This window comes from Haemaphysalis longicornis, unplaced genomic scaffold (assembly GCF_048455015.1).
Source record: "Haemaphysalis longicornis isolate Haplotype H1 unplaced genomic scaffold, Haemaphysalis longicornis Haplotype H1 scaffold_8, whole genome shotgun sequence".
NCBI lineage: Eukaryota > Metazoa > Arthropoda > Arachnida > Ixodida > Ixodidae > Haemaphysalis > Haemaphysalis longicornis.
In genome coordinates, this window is record NW_027526445.1 from 170431205 (window position 1) to 170451036 (window position 19832).

Below are 19832 nucleotides of genomic sequence, written 5' to 3' on the forward strand. Positions count from 1 at the left end.
TGCCTTTGTTATTCTACTTATTTGCCCAACCCTTCACTAACCTATAGGGATTGCCCTCTCCCCCGGTTTTAAACTCTTATCGCCCCCCCCCCCCCCCTCCTGCTCTTGCATACCTGTTTACCTCCCCCCTTCTGTTCTGAATTCTAATCCCGATAACAACTAATCAGCGCCTCCTGCATCAAGTATCAATCAGACAGCGTTTACGGGTGTCACTGAACGCGATCGACACGAAAATGCGAACCGCTGACACTCGCTAAAATGGCACCGATTGGAAAGGTTCGTTCGGGTCGTTCGGAGCACATAACCCTCCGATCGCGATAAAATGGTACGCAAACCGATGTCGCAGATCCGTCAAGTTCTGAGACCAAGTACGCGCGCGTTAGCTTCCCGGCCGCGGCAGCCGCTTTTCTGACGGAGGCGAAAAGCGAAAACGCCCGTGTGTTCCGAGATTTCGCCGTACGTTAAAGTTCCCGGGTGGCCACGATTAAGCAGGATCCCTCGACTACTGCGCGCCTCATCGCCTGTGTAGCGTCGGCGCGTTAAACTTCATAATCAATCAAGATCCGTCGCGTTAAGCACTGACGCCCAAAACGAGGGGTGTTTGATAGTGTGCGCAGCGAGCAGTGTCACAGTAAGGCAATCGCTGACCTTCGTTAATTCCCGCCGCGGTGGCTCAGTGGCTAAGGCGTTGCGCTGCTGAGCACGAGGTCGCGGGTTCGATTCCCGGCCGCGGCGCCCGCTTTTCTGATGGAGGCGAAAAGCAAAAACGCCCGTGTGTGCGAGATTTCGGCGCACGTTAAAGATCCCCAGGTGGTCAAAATTAATCCGGAGCCCTCCACTACGGCGCGCCTCATTGCCTGCGTTGCGTCGGCGCGTTAAACCCCACAATCAATCAAACCTTCGTTAATTATCCGAACTGCGGTAAGTAAACACAAAATATCATGTACACATGCACCACGTATACGCATGCGTCGACAACTGCTAAGCATTGAGTAGTGACATTGATCGCTTGCCAGTTCTGCCGCACCCGAGGCGGGAAAAAAAAAGCTCCACTACGCGAAAAAGTTGCAGCGCCACACACGCGTCGCGTTTGCGCAAAACGCGGAGATATGACCACGTCGCCTCCTAGACGGGCTGTCAGCACAACCGTCGAGAAGCTGCCGAAAACGACGCTTCGCCCCGAAACACACCGCCAAGCTGACAAACTGAAAGCGTTCTCGCAAAATGTTCCTGTCAATTTGCATCATGACCCTCCTTCATGAATTCGGCTTCACCGCATTACACACGAGCTTACAGTGAAATGTCTTTCACAGGCCTTTATTTCTCACGACTGTTTCCGGCACGCACGGCCCGAAACCCTGGAAGCCGCCTGGCAACTGTCGCCGTCAAAGGCACGTTCCAATGACGGCTTCGTCCATCGTTCGGCGTACAAGCGCGCATTAAAACTAAATGGCGTTATTGGAAAATTTCCTAGGTTCCAACTGCAGTGCTAAGAGAGAGAGAGATAGCAGACCATCCCGCATTTCATGAAGCAGCGGTTACAGTTAAAGGACTTCGCAACACATTTTCAACTGTTTTATTAAATGTTAAATGCTTTCACAACATACTCAACAAACACATCCAGTACGTAGAACAGATGGTCACTAAGTGCATCAGCCACAAATTGCTGCTCCTATGCCCACCAGATAAACTTTGAAACGTGCTCAAACGATTTTTGGCTCTTTCCTGAGTCCTGGCGTTCTTTTAGCGCTCGAGTTACGTCCTTACAGCTGTGTAGCGGCTATTGCCCGCTTTATTTCGCTTGCAACAATAAACGCATTCCACAGCTACTTTAAAAAACAAAGCCCCAAAAGCAAAGCTGAAACGGAAGGCGTATCTGCTGCGACGAGCAAATCACGCAGCGCCGCTCCGTGCTGGCGATAATTAGTAGCTTTGACAATCCTTCCAGACGCGAAGGAAAGAGTGAAAACGATTATCGAAGTGTTGCAGGGCCCCCTTAAGTCAGTTAGCCGGCCCCAATGCTCGTTGTAACGAGGCTTTACTGTAGCCGAAAGAGGACTTTTTTTTTTTTTTTTTTGCTGCTATCATAGGTGACGTCACCCGTCCACAGGCGACGCATGGGCAGAACTCACCTGAGCCGGCCCGGGAAGGCACCGTCGTCAGGGGCGGGTCCGAGGCCACCTGCGAGGGGGAAAGTAAAGCAGCGAATCAAGCACGCGTCGACTCGCTCGCTCCTGTACGGGGCTGGGTACACAGGGGACAAAAAATTGGACCTCGCTGAACATTTACTCACGAAAACGTAATAAAATAAAGCTACCTTTTCAAATGAGTAAACATGACGTAATATTAATTTGTTTCCACGTTTTCTCTATTGGTAGCAGCCGCAAGCACTTGAGGATTACTTCACCTTGCTGCCGCCGACCGATGACAGGCTAGTCAGCTTGCCCCATTACGCTTTCCACGCACGGGAGGGGGGACACCGCGAATTGGCTTTTGATACATGGGGCCTATGGAGAGTTTCGCGATTGGTAATGTCGAGTAACTCTGATTTTTACCTAGTGACTGATTTTTATCTGCTTCATGGTTAACATCGACTCTTTGTTTACCAGTCCGCAAAATTCCGCCCTGCCGACAATCCAGCGTGGCACCGAACTTGACGTCACAACACCCGCGAAAGAAGCATGCTGGGAACGGAAATGCCCTTTTCGAACCTCTTTTCCTCGCGGCGGCCGATAGAGTAATTACGGACAACATTTATGGCGCACTGCTGCTGCGTCGTTTAAGGTACCAGACATCCGAGTCTCGGTGCAGAACACTACTGCAGAGACTGGGTAACGTCGCAGCTGCACGTTAACCGGTACACTTTCGAAATGCAGCTACACCCTGCCGCACTTGGTGGTTACGTTCACAAAAGTCACCAGTTTGACGCTTACTTCGATGCACTGCTGAGCGTTGACTGACCACGAGCACACGTTCGAAATTTCTGAGAAAAAAGTATCGTGGAGTTGTACTGGTTTGCCCCTCCCTGTTTACTATATTTTTATCAGGTTCAGCAGAAAATACAACTTACATCAAATACCACTACTGATACCACCCACTATCAACACGACGACTAAGCGTGCACTGAAAACAACCTACGAGGTTCGTCCACGCGGAGTGCCATTGAGGGCCCAGGATTCAAACTGCACGGTCTGCTCGGAATAACACGGCAGCTTACAACTGACCATTGAACGATCACTCACAAGAGCATCCTACGCATTTACAATGGAGTATTCGATAGACAATTGGTTCAACGGCCTTCGCAAGTACTTAGATAATCAGGCGAGGTGAGTACTGCGCACTTCACAAACCTGAACGGCTGGTTTTTTTTTACGCCACAAAAACTGAATCTTGTCACCCCCCCCCTTTTTTTTATGTTGTCGTTCCAGGCCCCGAACTGCGCACTACCTTGACACGCCCTGTCGAACAGCAGGGCACGCGTCCATCGCACAAATGGGCACGCGTTCGGCAAAGAAACAAGACCGCGCCGTGTCCAGTTTTTTCTCGCGCGTACCAAAACCACCGCGCTGCATGCCTCCCCCTTCTCGGAAGACTCCCAACTTATTACCGCTACCCGCGGGCACGCCGCACCACAGCGGCGGCAGCCCTATCAGCACAGGCGCCGCCGCGTTCACGGGCTTAAAACGGGGCTAGCGAGGCTTAACGAGACGACCCACTTCTTCGAGACGACACGCGCTCGGGGAGGACAACACAGCGCGGCAGCGGCACGCGGCCAAATGAGACTGCTGCACAGTTTGTCAGCCGTCCCATTCGGAGAGTCCCTGCTCGACGCCTTTTCTTGGCAAATTGCTACTACAATGTATTAAGAGGCGCGCGGCGGCACTGCCTCTCTATGTTCTCCCGCGCAAAGAGCTTCTTCTTTCCGGATGGGTACGCAGGCCGCATCTCTCCTCCGCCATGCATCACTCGACATTTTCTAATTGCCTAGTAAGTGGAATAAGAAAGCGTGCGCATTCAGAACGCAGTGCTCAGAACCAGCGTACAATCACCCCATACAAAAGATTGATTAATTGATTGATTGATTGATTGATTGATTGATTGATTGATTGATTGATTGATTGATTGATTGATTGATTGATTGATTGACTGATTGATTGATTGATTGGTTGATTACACGACGACGCAACGCAGGCGATGAGGCGCACCGTAGTGGAGGGCTCCGGATTAATTTTTACCACCTGGGGATCTTTAACGTGCGCCGAAATCTCGTACACACGGGCGTTTTTGCGTTTCGCCTCCATCAGAAAAGCGGCCGCCGCGGCCGGAAATCGAACCCGCCCCCCTCGTGCTCAGCAGCGCAACGCCTTAGCCACTGAGCCACCACAGCAGGTCCCATACGGTGCCCCCCCCCCCCCCCCCCCCCCCATACAAAAGAAGGGCGGGGGAGAGCAACGGAAAACGAACGAAAACTATGGGGCACATGGTTTTAGAATGTGAGTGTACGCATCCAAATCTTCAAGAGGGAAATATTCGGCTTCCAGAAGCCCAAGGACTTAAGGGTAGCACAGAAGGAGTTAACTTCAGGGCTGTCGACGAGACGGAAACAGCATTAGAATGCTCGTGCAAGAAAAGCAAAGAGGGGAATAATACCTACGACAGCTACCACTTGCAACAAACCAAAAAAAAAAGTATTTTGTGCCTGCCCTAAGAGCAGCGCTAGTATATAAAACATAGATATATTAGTTTTTTTTTCTTGGTAAGATGACACGCAATCACCCCGTTTCAAAGGGGATAGCACTACCAATCAATCAAAGCAGCAAGAATTGGAATTCTGCGCACGAAAGCTACACCTATGTGCGTCTTAGCAACGAATCAATTCAGACGGCGGATCTCAAATTCATCGCACTACAACACACGGCGGTTATTAGAACGAGAGCTTACTACTACATCTTTCAAGGTCGCAAGAGACCTTCACCCGCTGTTGCGTAAGCTGCGCCACTCTTCTCGCTTCGCTCGCTCGGAGCGGCGCTGCTGCGGTACCACGTGACTAGGCGAGGGGGGAAGCGGCTGCTGCGCCTGCGCATGGTCGCTCAAAGCCGTATGGGACGTCTGTGCGTGCGCTTATAGCGCAAGCGAACCACGTGTCCAGGCGATGTTTAAACGGCTGCGTCGACGACGCTTGGTCCCTTACTCTCACCATCCTCTCTCTCTCTCTCTCTCTCTCTCTCTCTCTCTCTCTCTCTCTCTCTCTCTCTCTCTCTCTCTCTCTCTCTCTCTCTCTCTCTCTCTCTCTCTCTCTCTCTCTCTCTCTTTTGAATTGAATGCGGCCAAGTAGGGCTAGATAACTTTCTTTCGCCGGCCGGGCAGACTTACAAGCCGAACATAATACGCGTGCGCGGGAGTACATTATCAACCACGCGATTTTCCGAGTGAATCGACCCCAATACGAAAATCAATACCTCTCAACCTGTTTTGACGCGTGACGATCAGGATCACGCCACTCCGTAAGTAAATTTCACAAAATTTTTACAGAAATGGATGCAAAACAGATCTCTAAAAATGGAACTCCACAGGGGGAAAATATTCACAACCACCCCAAGTGATGCTTTCAGAAAAAACGGAGAGAAAAAAAGGGGCAGGCCGCGCAAGAAGCACGACCGCCACAGGGCGGTCAGACCTCTCCGCTCACTGACACTGATTCGCATCGACCGGCAGGCAGCCAGGCGATCGCCTTCTGTTGCGCCAAGCGAGGCAGGCGGGGGGAAAAACAGAAGAAGAAACGGCGTCTGCGCGGCCGCTGCACACGGGGAAATGCTATTGAATCGAGGGGAAACGGCACCGAAGACCGTGTCCTGGCCGCAGCCGCGCGCTTCCTGGGTCGTGTTCACTTCCCGGTTCGCTACAGTGACCGCCAAGAGGTTGACAGCGGGAATATCGCTTCGCCTTACAGATCGCACGGAGAGATCGCACTAGCTTTTAGCAAATGGAGGCAAGGATACTGCTCGAATCGATCCTAATTATCACAGAATAATGACAAGCTAGGCGCTACATCCCGTTCCAAGATGCCGTATTTCCGAGCGTATAACCCGCACTAAAAATGCGAAAATTTCACTTGCAAAGTAGGCGTGCGGATAACACGCGGGGTTTTTCCTTCAGTTATGCTTCACGGCAATGCGCGTTGTGCCGTGAAGATGCAGCACTGCGCGTTGTGCAGTGAACAGTGAGGACTGCGGCTCAAGTGACAGCGAGAGCAGTGACACTGAGTAAACTGTGATTTTCGCCTTGCAGTCAGCGCATTCTGCTTGCTAAATATACGTTCTTTCTGTCTACACAGTATGTGATGCGTTGATTGAGCACTAGCTTCGGTGAAGCCTTTCCTCTACCAAATGTGCGGGCAATACGCGAGGATTTATTTTCTCTTTCCGGCGGGCTGAAAGTGGGGTGCGGATTATATGCAAGGGCAGGTTATACGCGCGAAAATACGGTAGTTACAACCCAAGCACTTGCACTGCGATGTCTAACGTCGATTAAGCGTGTTGATATGCTCCGCCCCGCTACTAAAGTGGCCTAAAAGATACCAAAATACACGTACTTACAAAAAGAAGGCGCAGAATTGGCCCCAGAGAATCTTTTGCAGTGAAAAAAAAAAAAATCACGAATCCTAGAAAAAAAATTCAAACTGCCGGAGCTCCAAAATTCACGATTACACCCCAAGGCTAAGGCCGCCGAACAGCGGAGTTCTTATAGCAATTGCTGAAAATAACAGGGCGTCGGCCGGGGCTTGTACCCACAAGAGAACGGAATGTCTCATGCACAGAGTGCATACCCGGTTCGTCGTAACCATCATCATCAACACAACGGTACTGAGAGCCCACCCCCCCCCCCCCCCCCCCCCACACACACACACACACCTCAATCCAACCTGACAGCTTCATGTTCTGAAACGTTCTGGCGCAGCGCCAAGAGCCCAAATAAAATACCATTCAACAGAACAGCATGAGAGGGAGGGAGGGAGGGAGAGACCTGTGAAAACAGCGACGTCAAAAGGACAGCCGCTTAACGCGTCCAGAAGGATGTAGAAGCAAAAAGACCTCTTTACTGCTACGTCACAGAGACAAGAAAAGAAACTGGCTTCGTCATACGCGATACTCAGCAGAGATGATTTTCTCTCACTGAAGTGATGCCACACTTCGAATAAAGCGAATTCGTTACAACGAGCGCTTCCGCGCACACATCGTTGGGAAGACCGATTACGCGGTCAGCACCAGGTATCACGTGCCGTGCCACGACACGGGACGCGTCGGGGGACGAGACAACGGGTGTCCACTAGGTCGCCCCAAGGTCGCGCCAGGTGAAGGAAGGGACGTGGTGTTAGTGGATAAGGGTACAGACTATCGGCACTCTTTTCTCCCATTCTTCCGTGCCGCCGCCATGAGCATAGGTGAATTAGCATCACGTGACATTTGTTTACACTGCGACGGTTCACGGGCGCCGCCATTTTGTTGTTTATACGTTTCAGTCGGCCAACTCTGGTAGACTTAGCCAGTCCTCCCTGCTCTGCGGCTGCGCGCGACTGACGTCGTTCCAAACGCGGATCAAAGATAACGCGTGTATACTCGGTTACAACTCAAGAACGGCACCACCTCATGTAGTGTATCACTCCGCCAAAACGCTGGACCCGTGACGTCAGTGCGCGCGCGTTTTGAAAGGGATTTGCTATGAATGCGTCATATCGTCTGCCTTGTCTCACGCAGTTTGTTTGTCGTCACTGGAGTCCTTTATAAGCATATTAAGTCCAAACAATCACGGGAACGGCTCACGCCATGTTCAAAATATTCCCAGTAACGCCCTACTTGCGCCGCGCGGATAAACATCCGGCTACGGGGATAAGGCGCAGCGGCAACTTCCGATGCCGTCCTTAATTGTCACCGAGTATAGCAGCATTTCAGCAGCAAAGTGTGTCCGAAAACGCCGCTTTGCTGCATCTTCTGCAGTGCTGTTAACAAACGACCCGGTCGAAGAGTTAGCGACGAGGCCGTAGAAGCGGTAATCTCGGAACACTGATAAACAGCAAAATTGCCACCATTGCTGACTTGCGTGCCTCACAGGCGGTACTCTGAGAGCTTCTTTAGTGACCCTAGGGCCAAGCACACACCAGCGCCCAGAAAGAGCGGCCGCGGCACGAGACGCGCCAAAAAAGAATCGGCCGGCCCGCGCCGACCCTCGAGCAGCAGCCGTGCGGAGGAAAGAGAGGCAGACCTCTCCACGTGCGTTTCCTCTTCCTCGGTGCGGCCGGAGGAAGGAAACGGCAGGTGAGGTGAGGAGCGCGGCCGCCTAACGGAACGCGCGCGCGTGGCCGGAAAAAAGAAAAGAAGAAGAGAACGACGTCGCCGCGCAGGCGGAACGCACCGCAAGCGAAAGCCGACGACGACACCTCCTGGAACGACCGAGTGTGTAAAGGAAATCCGGGATGTACCTGCCACTCGTGCGAAAAGGGAGGCAACTCTATAAGCGTCAAAATGGGCTATTTCAGTACATTCATGCCTATTCGGTACTGATTTCAATAGAGAGTTGCACCAAAGTGCAGAATCGGTCACAGTACGGTACCCGGTACACCTGCGCATACCCATGGCCAGTAGCTGCGCCGGAGGCGATGAGGTTCCGGGTTAGTTTTGTTTGTCTCTAAGGTGCGCCGAAATCTCGGCCACACGGGCGTTTTCGCTTTTCGCCTCCACCAGGAAAGCGGCCGCCGCAGCCGGGAATCGAACCTGGGTCCTTAGGCTTAGCAGCACAACGCCTTAGCCCCTGAGCCACTGCGGCGGGTAAGGACGCCGGTTCGATCCCGGCCGCGGCGGCCGCTTTCCTTCCTGGTGGAAGCGAAAAGCGAAAACGCCCGTGTGTCCGAAATTTCGGCGCACCTTAGAGACACCCCGGTGGTCAAAAATAATCAGAAGCCTCATCGCCTCCGGCGCGCCCCATTGGAAAGCTGTAGCTTCGGTGCGTTAAACCTTAAAATATGAATTATTTGCACGGACCCCTTTCGCACAAACGCACGCAAGCTCTGGCGATTAATTCGCGTTCTTCAACTAGCGCCAGGAGCACGTCGTATGTGTACCTAAGTCCCTTGAACCGTTGTTTCACCAGATGGCCATTTATCTGCTAAGGTAAATCAACCCTATAGTTCACCTCACAAGCTAGCTGCAGCACTGTGGAGGCTACATTGTTATCAATAGTGCGCCCACTGAGGGCGCCTAATCCGCCGTGAACGGGGTCCTGAAAGGACACTCCCTTCTCCCCTCTCGGCAAGTGACACCGCACGGCCCCGGCGCCTTTTGTCGCTTCCTTCGCGGTGAGTTGGGCGCCCTGAGGGGGACAACAATGTAGCCTCCACAGTGCTGCAGCTAGCTTGTGAGATGAACTATAGTTTATTTCACCGACCTCCCCGTATAACGGCGATTTGCCTTTAACGGCGACCACCACAAATACGAGGGGTTAGCGACACAAACTCTCAAGATTGGCGCCGGGACAGCGCACGGAAAAGCAACGGTCTGCAAAAGAATTCTCGATGGAGCCCCGTCATGGATGGTGTTGACGCAAAGAACCGCCGCCCGCCTGCCACTTAGTATCAACACGTAACCTAGCTTGTGTCCACAAATATTATCGCGCCAAATTCCGCCACCATCAAATACAACGGCGTTTTCTGCCCCCTTTCATTCTCTCGGTAGCCAGGTGCGCTAATAAGCTAGAAAGTCGATTTAATTTAAGGGGTGAACTTTGGGCTTTCGCATCTCTACAGTGCGTCCTGCCGATGATGATGACATACGGAGCGGAAACTTGGCGCCTTTCTAAAAAGCAAACTTGGGTCGGTTGAACGGGCCATGGAGCGAATAATCTTAGGACAAACACTCACAGACAAGAAACGAGCTGCCTGGATAATGGAACAAACTCGAGTAGATGGTATCATACGAGAGAGAAAAAGGACACCGACCAAGTGGTGAACAAAGAAAAACTTAGAAGACGTTTCGGCTCCCCCACGGGAGCCTTGTACCCTCCCGACCAGAAGTGCGTCTGTCAAACCCTTGAGTTCATCAGATGATATCATTGTGGAAGTAAAGAAAAAGAAATGGGTTTGGGCTGGACACGTACTCAGGCGACGTGACAACCGCTGAACCGCCAAGGTAACAAAGTGGATACCGAGAGACGGTTATAGAAGAAGGGGAAGGCCGATGGAGGGACGAAATAAAGAAATTCGGAGACAAAGAATGGACTCGAGCATGCACAGGACAGGAGCGGTTGGAGGTCGATGGGAAACGCCTTCGTCCTGCTTTGGACCTGAGTAGGGTGGTGATGTCTAACCACAAGCCACGTATCTCTGGTCACGAGGAAAATGTGCGGCGTTGATTTCTTTTTCGCAAACTCCATTCTGTGCTCACTTATCACCGCACACCGAATACCCCACTCTCATGATTTGTAGCCGTAAACCGCAACGAGGGGGGGATACGTCGGGGGATAAGCTGGCAAGACGTCGTCGACGCGAGTCGAGCAAACCTACAGCGCGGAACGTGTATAGCGAAGGTGGTATACCGCATTTTCTCGATTACAAAGGCCGCCTCCGCCTTTCAGCAAACGTTTTAAAACGTTGCCGACATATCAAAGTGGACGTTCTTCGGGATCTAACACTTCAGTATCTAACAGATAACGCTTTCAAAGATTTTTCGGGTGCACCTAAGTTTCCATACATGTTTTTGAGGCGAAAGAAAGTCTGTTGGTATAGTTATCAACGAGCTTTTCTTTACCGATAGATCGTTTTTGCGTCTCCTCGCTTTCGTTTCGCCGTCTTTTGGCGCGAAATACTTGAACAGGCTAACTTGTGACACACGCCTAACCTGACAGCTTCACCAGAGTCAAAGTTCTGCACGGCTGGGACGCCCCTGTTAGATTCACGTGCCGACACGTTCACTTATCATGCGGCACGCGCTGCTTGGAGAGAGAGAGAGAGAGAGAGAGAGAGAGAGAGAGAGAGAGAGAGAGAGAGAGAGAGAGAGAGAGAGAGAGAGATGACACGTTTATCTGAAATGAAAGGTCTCAATTGGGCTACGGTAGCTTCCCTCCTTCAAGGGCCCCAGTTTCATCTGCCCCTGTCTTGGCTCTAAAGATCAGACAGGTCTGAACCCCAGGGTCGGGGCTGGCCAGAGCTGCCTCCCATAGCTCATACAGCTCGGTGTTGGTGTTTACTGAGGGCCGCATAATACGGCAACCCCAGGATGCATTGAATAGAATTGACACTTCACCGCACTTATTACACGCGTTTATGAACTTCTCGGGGAACATCTTCCAAGGTCCGAGGATGCTGGGATAGGTGTTCGTCTGTATTCGTCTGAGAGAGTGATTATCTGTAGCTGTTAAGCTTTTATCTGGTGGAGGAAAGACACATCGCGGTGGTAGCGCAGTGGGCCGCTATTGTGGAGGCCCGTGTTTTTATTGAGTGCGGAGAGCACTTGAGGGGCCCGGCTTGTCGTCGTAGCGGCGTCACGCACCCAAACAGGGGCCTCGAAAAGATCCGCGCTTCCCCTGGTCGGGATCGAACCCGGGCCGCTCGCGTTACGAAGCCGATTGCAATCTCACTGGGCCACGCAGGCACACGTTGCTCATACGCAAAATGTTGGGGGTAATCTTTGCTCTGCGCCTCTGCCGCCGAGGCTGCCGACGCTGCCGACAGAATAATATAAAATAAGGAAAAAATCATCAATGAACGCATTGATTACACCAAATTAATGAAAACCCAACCCAGTGTCTCTTTATAGGCGTTTTCAGGGGCTGCGGCGCCCTCTCTTGACTACTTTTGGTATAAACGCCACAGTAATACTGAAACTGAATACTCTGCACTTCACAGCTTTCACGCTGACTGATACTGCTTAATTTCTTTTATTTACTCTTCACAGCGGCGGCCATTTTCCCGACCCGACAGCAACAACAGATGTGTTGATGTTGGCAGATCAAAGTGGGTATGCTTCACGATCGAAGCACTCTACGCACCCTACGCTCGCCGCCCCCCCCCCCCCCCCAAAAAAAAAAAAAAAAAAAAATTCCCCCTCGTGCTTATTACAGTCGAGAAAACACGGCAGTCGCCGCGGCGAAACGCGGAACACGCGGCGTGCCGACACCGAGAGTCCGTTTCGTTTCAACACAGCAGCCGCCGCCGCCGCTGAGACCAGGCTTTTCTTTCTTCTTCCTCTTTAGCCCAGTATGCGGCGAAGCGGGCGAGCCAGCCGGCTACCCTTGGTGTACCGGTTCGACTCGTCTGGCGAGCGGCGCTGGGGTGAACGCGAGCACCTTCGCTGCCCCCCTCCCCCTTTTCCGCGGCTGCTGCCCTTTTCTTCTCCAAACGGGAAATAATCAGGCGGCAACTGATTGCCAGAACTAGGACGGACCGCGGGCAGGAGGAGGCCTTTGTGCCTTTCGCTCTCGCCCGCCGCCTTTTCTTGTCTTTTCGGTCGCCGCTTCGCTCGCGTCGGAGACCGAAACCGGTGCGCGCAGACCTCGACGGCACGCACTCGGCGGAGCGAATGTGTAAACTCCGGGTGGCTTATATTATATATAGCGTCCGCAGCGAAGACGTGTTTTCCAAAGCGGGACGAGAACCTGCTTGTGTGGCGGTACGTACACTGGCAATTAACACTGGGAATACACTGGGGAATACACGGGGAACGGGGTGGCGTGAACTTAACAAAAAGAACCGGCTTGCGCGTTGACATGACTGGTGCACGAGTGTGATCGGACGAAAAGTGCGCTTCTTCAATCAGGAGCAACGCGACCGCGCGACTTCATGGCTTTTTAGATGCGGAGCATCTCATGCTCGGGGCTGTGTCCCTCCCTCCCTTGTCGTCCGCCGTCCGCACTCTACTGCGCATGCGCGTCTCTTCAGCCCCGTCAGAGTTTGGGCTGACGTCAGCGCAGTCCACTATAAAAAGAAATAGTTAGGAGGCGCCCGGTTTCGATCCCACGGTTCTCTGGCCGCAACGGGGGGTACATGGCGCTCTTCCCACTGCGCTACAAACCGAGACGGGAGCATGTGCTACGAACGCGCCTTATGTCCTCCACTCATTCAAACTACGTCAAGATGCTACTGATACAACGAAGGCACGCGAAGCTGAACGTCACCGGAAACGATGAACTGAAAACTAATGGGAACTTCAGTCGACCCCATGGCTGCTTCGCTTACTACTCAGGGTTCCCCTACGGGAAGATGGCGTAATTTTTTTACCGAGCAATACTATGCATTGCTTCAAATCACTGAAGGGGCGCAGCGCTACTCCCACGGGTTCTCGCAATGTTCGGCGCACGAGTTCAATGCGTATCGCACACACGACGCCGCAGATAAAGCGGGCGTGACGGCTAGACTAAAAGCGCGACACAGTTCTTTTGTTTTATGTTGACAAAATGTTGTAGGATTGAGTTGAACAAGAGAAATAAATGCGGGGCAGGGCGTAAGTAGCCGATAGCAGCGCACGCATTTACGTCACATGAAATTCTTGCCTTGTGATTTTTTTTTTCTTTTGCAGGTTAACCGTCTTCACTGCTGGCTGACCGGCTGACCCTAGCGGAGGACCACAAACAGCAACAAACTCCATCCCCGCCATGTCCACCCGCGCCAAAGACTCGGGCCTCCAGATTTGAAGAAAAGCGAGCGAGGAGTTTGCGAGTCTTGCGAAGACGGATTCCAGCTTTCCGCTGCTGTGAATTGATGAAGCCAACTTCATCGGAGCGCAGCTAATCCGTATCAGCTTCAATAACGGGAAGCCAAGCCTCCCCTGCCAAGGCCTTCAACCAGGACCAACCAACCTTCGATGAATGAAACCCATTTTCCGGGGGTACAGCAGCACTTTAATCACCAGCCATATATATATATTTACTGGCCACTCCGCCCGGTAGATTTCGCCAAGAAATTTCTTAGAGGCGCCCTGAAGTAAGGGTACCCAACCCGCATGGAAGTCATCTTCAGTAAAACTTCATTCATTCATTCATTCAGTCATCGGCTACGTCATCGGTACCAAGGGTCGTTTATAATGTGTGGCGCAGTGTTTGCAGTAGCGCAATTATTGGCCACGTCTTCTTCGGCCGCACTTCGAGAGTAGAGCAGCAACGCGAAGAAAATTCCAAAAGGTCCAACGCATCGCTCTCGCTGTGATAATCCTCCCGTATCTCTCGGCATTCGAGGATGACCGGATCTGTTTCCTTCCGGTAATTTTCCTTTCATAGGCACGATAACGCGAAGACCAAAATCACGCAAATATCCCACGCCATCGCCCACTCAGAGTGGGGGCATTGTTTTGTTTGTTTTTTTCCCACTTAAGGCGTCTTTTCTGAATTCTTTTTCGTGTCGAGAAAAATATGCACTCACAAGGCGTAGCGTGCCGCAAACGAATGTATTTTTTGACAGTCCATCTACAGCTTTACAATTCGAATATAGGCCACACAAGGAATAACAAGAGGAGAAAATCACTCAAGCTGATCAGGTAATCAGCCGCCAAGCTCTCTCTCTCTCTCTCTTTCTCTCTCTCTCTCGCTCTCACTCACTCACTCACTCAAAACCGGAGCAATCACGGATGTCGGTAGTCAATGGCCTGCGCACACGAAACATATCGCGCTGACACTCCCCCGTGTAATATTCCAGTACGCCTGTTCCCTCCAAAGCCTTTTCAGCGGTCACCCCGCATCGTCAATCTGGGATAAACTAAAACTAGCATAAACGAATGCCCGTCCGCGCGAGAGCAGACACAGACGTTGACTCCCCGGCCCCGTATACCATATACGACGCTGCACGCTCTTCAGCCCAGCGCCCGTGACCATAGAGCTGGGGATGGCTAGCCACAACATCGCGCGCGAGAACAGACGGGCCGCCCCGAGACTATCGACCCAAGAGCCTCGCCGAAAAATAAGCCAAGTGCAGGCGCCACTGCGCATGCAAGGAGCTGCGGCTGACTCTAAGCGCTTCCCTCCCCACACACACGCACACACACAGTTTTGCAAAGAGAAAGTTTCAAAAAGTTGCCATTTGAAAACACGTGTGCTTCGAATCTATTATAAGCCCCCCCACCACCACAACCCTCGAACACGCACAGACGTTTCGTAGAATCGAAAAAGAAGCAGGGGAGAGCTCTTAAGAATCGAGGAAATATAACAGTTATCGGCCAACAGCAACAAAACAACTTCCCTTCCTACAGAAAGTTGAAAGAAGGACGAAGGCTTGCTCACATCAAAACTGCGCCAGAACCTTGAAAGGCCCAAATCGCAAATGAAGAGCGGACCCATGCGACGATTTTTCGCGCACTAATTAGTAAAGGCATCTACGAACGATGTAAATGTATACCCATACGTGGTTTATGAGACTAGGGTGTACAACTGCACTTCTTCTTCATGATCGGTACGTGTACTGTCTTATCTAAAAGCGTTGCTTGCTCGCGGTTTTCAAGTAACCGCTATGACACAATTGAAAGTCCCGCTGTCATGCACGCGCCGTGTGCCCAGACGCGTTATCAGCGCTTTTCCGCCGACCAACCGGCCTATGGGGACATGCATTACTTTTCTGAAAGAAAGCATTCGCTTTAAAAATGCATCGCGATTCATGTCTCGGTCCGCCGTACGAAACAAGCTATCAAAAACAAAGCAGGGTAAGTTTATCACTCCTGCCCAACCGGACACCTTCCCACTCCTTTTATCACGGAATTATAAATCTAAAACGAGACACTCAGTCTCTGTAAGCTAAAAACATCGCCCGCTCGCATATCGCACGCGGGCGTAGGTAATTACGTCACAGCGGCATCCCAGTCGATCAGTGCAATCTGCTGCCCCCACCCCTAACTTCAGGATAACCCCCTCGTGTCACCAACGTCAGGAGGACCCAATGAGCAGAGTGGAACGATCTCGCTCCTTAACATAAACAGCGGCAGTTAATCCCTCTGATCAGTGCATGATGGGAGGTATAGTGCTGCACATCATTCTACAATGCACGCCGCATACTCTGCGTTCGTAGTACGGCTTCTCCCCGAAAGGGAAGCGCGTAGCGGGGCCGGCGTTTGTGTCGTCTCTCCTCTCGTATTCTACAACAGAATCCCGTTGGCACCAAGGTATCCTGGACTTACGACACTTCCCGCCGGGTGAGCGGCCGAAAATTGCGCTTCTGTCGCGCAAAAATTTATTAGCCCAGGTGACCCACCCACTCACTCCTCAATGACAATGACCTTGCGTCCTCCCTCACAATCAGACCCACGCAAACACACACGCACTATGCGTTCGTTGTGACGTCCGCTTATAAGTAACCCGTATAACGAACTGTCGCCTATTCCGAAGGAAGGTCAGTGACCATACCACTGACGAGGCCCTTCTCGCAAACATCAGCACTGAAAGAACCGTGCGCGCAGTCGGGTCCGTTTCAGGTGCGCCCGTCCCGCGCGAGCGAGAGTCCGTCGCAGCCTTGCAATGGAACGACGCCACCAAGCTCTAGTGCGCGCAAAAAAAGAAAACCCTCCCAAGAAAACGGACACCGCGGCTGTTCCAGGGAACACCGATCGCCGAACGAGGTAGATGCCCCTCTCTATCTCCCTCTCCCTCTCTCTCGTCTCTCAGCACTCGCGGAGCTGCCCCCGTTTAGAGGGCGCCGTAAGGTCTGTTCACGCCATGGAGGAAAAAAAAAGTTTTTTTTTTTTTTTTTTTTTTTTTCTTTTCTTTTTCTTCCTCCATGGTTCACGCCGCCGCGGCATCGTCGTCCACAGCGCTGCTCGGCGCAACAAACACCGCCGCGTAGCCGCGTAGTTGATGATAATGGGCTGGGCTCCCCCCGTCGGCATCAGGGCCGCGATCAGCGGAACCCGCCCTCTCTCCCGCCAGCAACGAGAGAGAGAGGGGGGGGGGGGGGGATCGAAACAACGCGGCCCGTTGAGAAAAAAATCGAGCTGGCCGCGATGCCTTCCGGATAAGATGCCTCTTGCCCGCTGCCTCTGTTTTCCAAACGAGCTCGGATAAAGAAGAGACCCCCATCTCGTTCTGTCGCCACAGCCTTACTCAATAGCGAGGTTCCAGGTCGGAATGAACGGAGATGTCGAACAAGCGTCCCTCATGCGGGGATTCCAGTCAACCGAGCAAAGAAAAAAAATGTCTGGGGTCAACAGCCAACGCTGTCCTCGCTTTTATAAATCACTAATGCGTTGGAATGCGTTGTCAATCGCAGAAGCGAAATGCACAGCGATTATCCTCACAGTCCAATTACCAACCTCACGGGCAACGAATGCGGATACGGCTGAATGAGGCCTCCGAGGCCCACCGTCGTGGCTAAGTAAAGGCCGGAATACACAGAGCGAGTAGGCGACGAAAAGTCGACGAAACCACGCCAGGTCGTCCCGTCTCTAGAGATAATTTTTTTTTTGTCAGAACCTCGGACTTTGGGGGTCTTTTTCGTTTTTTTTTTTTTTTTTTCATTATGAATAAAGTTTTCAACAACAACGCCCGGCGGCGCTCACCCGACGCGCCGCGGCGTAAAAAAAATCTGAAGAAATTCACAGAACTGTCTACTAATGCGCACCATTCTGATGCCGCTTGTCTACAGCGAGAACTTCAGCCAAGTACACATATGAGTGAGGGAACGACGTGCATTATTTTGTTTTTGTTTTTACGTTTTCCTTCGTTTCTTTTCGCTAATTACGTACCTTTATACCATTATAGCGACGAAGTTCCTTTACTTCGCTAACAGTTTTTTTTTTTTTCTAAGATGCAAGGCGTACGGCAGAGTTAGTCCGTTTAACTATTTTTTATGCGTGTTTCCAACGTTCTTATGGCCTTCTTTTTTGTTTATTCTCGGGTTTCGGGGGGAGATGTATAAGATGCATATTTTTTTATATTTTGTCAACTCATTTTCGCTAAAATTTTAATTTATTTTTGTTCTTTTTTGGTTTTTCAATATTTCGTTCGACCAATTACCTCTACTTACGCCATTGATAACGACTACAGGTGTTACTTCCGCCAAATCTACATTGTTGTGGAAATGCAGGGCGTTACACGGCCCTCGTTGTGGGAGTACTCGGCCAAGAATGCTACGCATTACAACGTTGTCCGCCGACGACCCAGCTAGGCGAGGCGCCGAGGGACAAACCGAAGGAACCAATCAGGCCTTCCGATTTCCCCTCCATGCCGCTCGCGGACGGCCGCTTTGGAAGCCTGTGAAACCAAAAGACTGATATAGACGTACGCTTGGCTCGGCCCTAATTTAGCAAAAAAAAAAAAGCGGATTGTAAATCAGAGATCGTTCGAGGAAAACAAGCTTGGAACGAGTGAAACCCGCGCGATTGTGATCGCTCTAGCCGCACGCAAAACTCTGTCCCGACACACCTGCCGTGGCTTGTGTCGCCGAGGTAGGCATGTACGATAGCTTTTAGTGAAATAAAGGCGATACGGCTACACCACTTGTATTAACAGCTACGTGGGGCCCTTCCGCAAGATCGGAGCGTGAGAAACGGGACCTATAAGTGTCAGGGCCGCTGAAATACGATGAAAGCAACAGCAAGCTGTATACATTGGTCGCCTAGCTTGACATGCTGTATTTTGCAGGAGGACGCGATCTGCTGAGGTGGACGAGAGGTAAGATGCCGGCCTCATGTCTTGAAGGTCGCTAGTTCGAATCTCACCGGGAGCCTTTTTTTTCTTTCTTCGCTGTTGAACTTTGATGACTTTTCTTTTTCTACTGCCGCTGGTGTTTTCGAAAACTGAAAACGAAAATTTCAGCAGAAGAAACGCCCCCTACTCACGCCGCCGTTGATTCTCTACATGGAAGCTCGGTTACCCACACTCAGAGCAACCCAGCTATGACGCAGTGCCACTAGATAAGACTTATCTAGTGGCACTACTATGACGCAGCGGCGCCGCGGCGCCTCGTCTTCGCTCCATGCAGTTCAGCCCGACGAACATACGACGTCCTCCCGCAGAAGTTGCGCCGCCATCGTAAAAGTTCGCTCCATGTATTCTGACCTTAAGGCATCGTGCTGCTGAGCCCGAGGTCGCGGGTTCGATCCACGCCACGGTGCCCACATTTCAGATGGAGGCGCAAAGCGAGAACGCCCGTGTGTGTCGCGATTTCGGCGCACGTTAAAGATACCCGGGTGGTCTAAATTAATCCGGAGGCCTCCACTACGGCGCACCTCATAACCTGTGTAGTTTTGACACGGAAAAATGATGATTAGGAAGTCAGCGCGACTCGCTTTGCTCCTTCCTCATCTGCGCCTTCCAAAAAAAATCCCCCTCGGAAGAAGACGGCGCAGGAGCGGGCCGTTATCTCTCCCAAAGAGGTGCCGATGGCCTTGCCGCCACTCACGACGGCGTGCCACAAGGGGAAGCGGCACGGGGAACTAGGAAGCCCGCGAACGGCGGCGAAAGTGAGCGCGGCGGGCACGCTCACGACCAGGAAGAACGAGCGGGCCGTGCGCGACGCGCTCCCGAAAGCGCGCCGCCGCGCCGGTGCTGGCAGTGGTCAGCTGAGCGCGCACAAACCGCGAGCGAAGGACGGCTCGGCCGTGTACACGTGCCTGGCCACCACGCGAGACGGACCCTTCTTGTCCGAGGCGTGTTCGCGCCAATGGAACAGGCCAGAGTCAGCGATGCAGGACCGCGCAGAGCGCGAAGAAGAATGCGGTCTTTTCGCGTATACAGGTTCGCTCGGCTGTGCAGCCGTAGACGAACGAAACGCGATCACCAAAATAAAAACCAGAACACGCAAATAGCGCGATCCCTTTCCATGCAAGTCGAAATTACGCGCTGTTCAATCACATTAACAAAGTTGAGAAATG

The 19832-nt window shown here is 52.1% G+C and overlaps 1 protein-coding gene across 4 annotated transcripts in view; it reads right to left on the minus strand.

Annotated features, from left to right (window-relative positions):
- Positions 1-19832, minus strand: part of Smg (sterile alpha motif domain containing protein 4 smaug) — a 145870-nt gene that overhangs the window by 108296 nt on the left and 17742 nt on the right. For all 4 annotated transcript variants that reach the window (XR_013318140.1, XM_077680540.1, XM_077680539.1 and 1 more), the window contains exon 2: positions 2133-2181. Coding sequence is in view for 2 of the 4 variants with exons in the window: in XM_077680539.1 (XP_077536665.1) it covers positions 2133-2181 (49 nt within the window). In the remaining 2 variants the exon portion in view is untranslated. The remainder of the gene's footprint in view (positions 1-2132; positions 2182-19832) is intronic.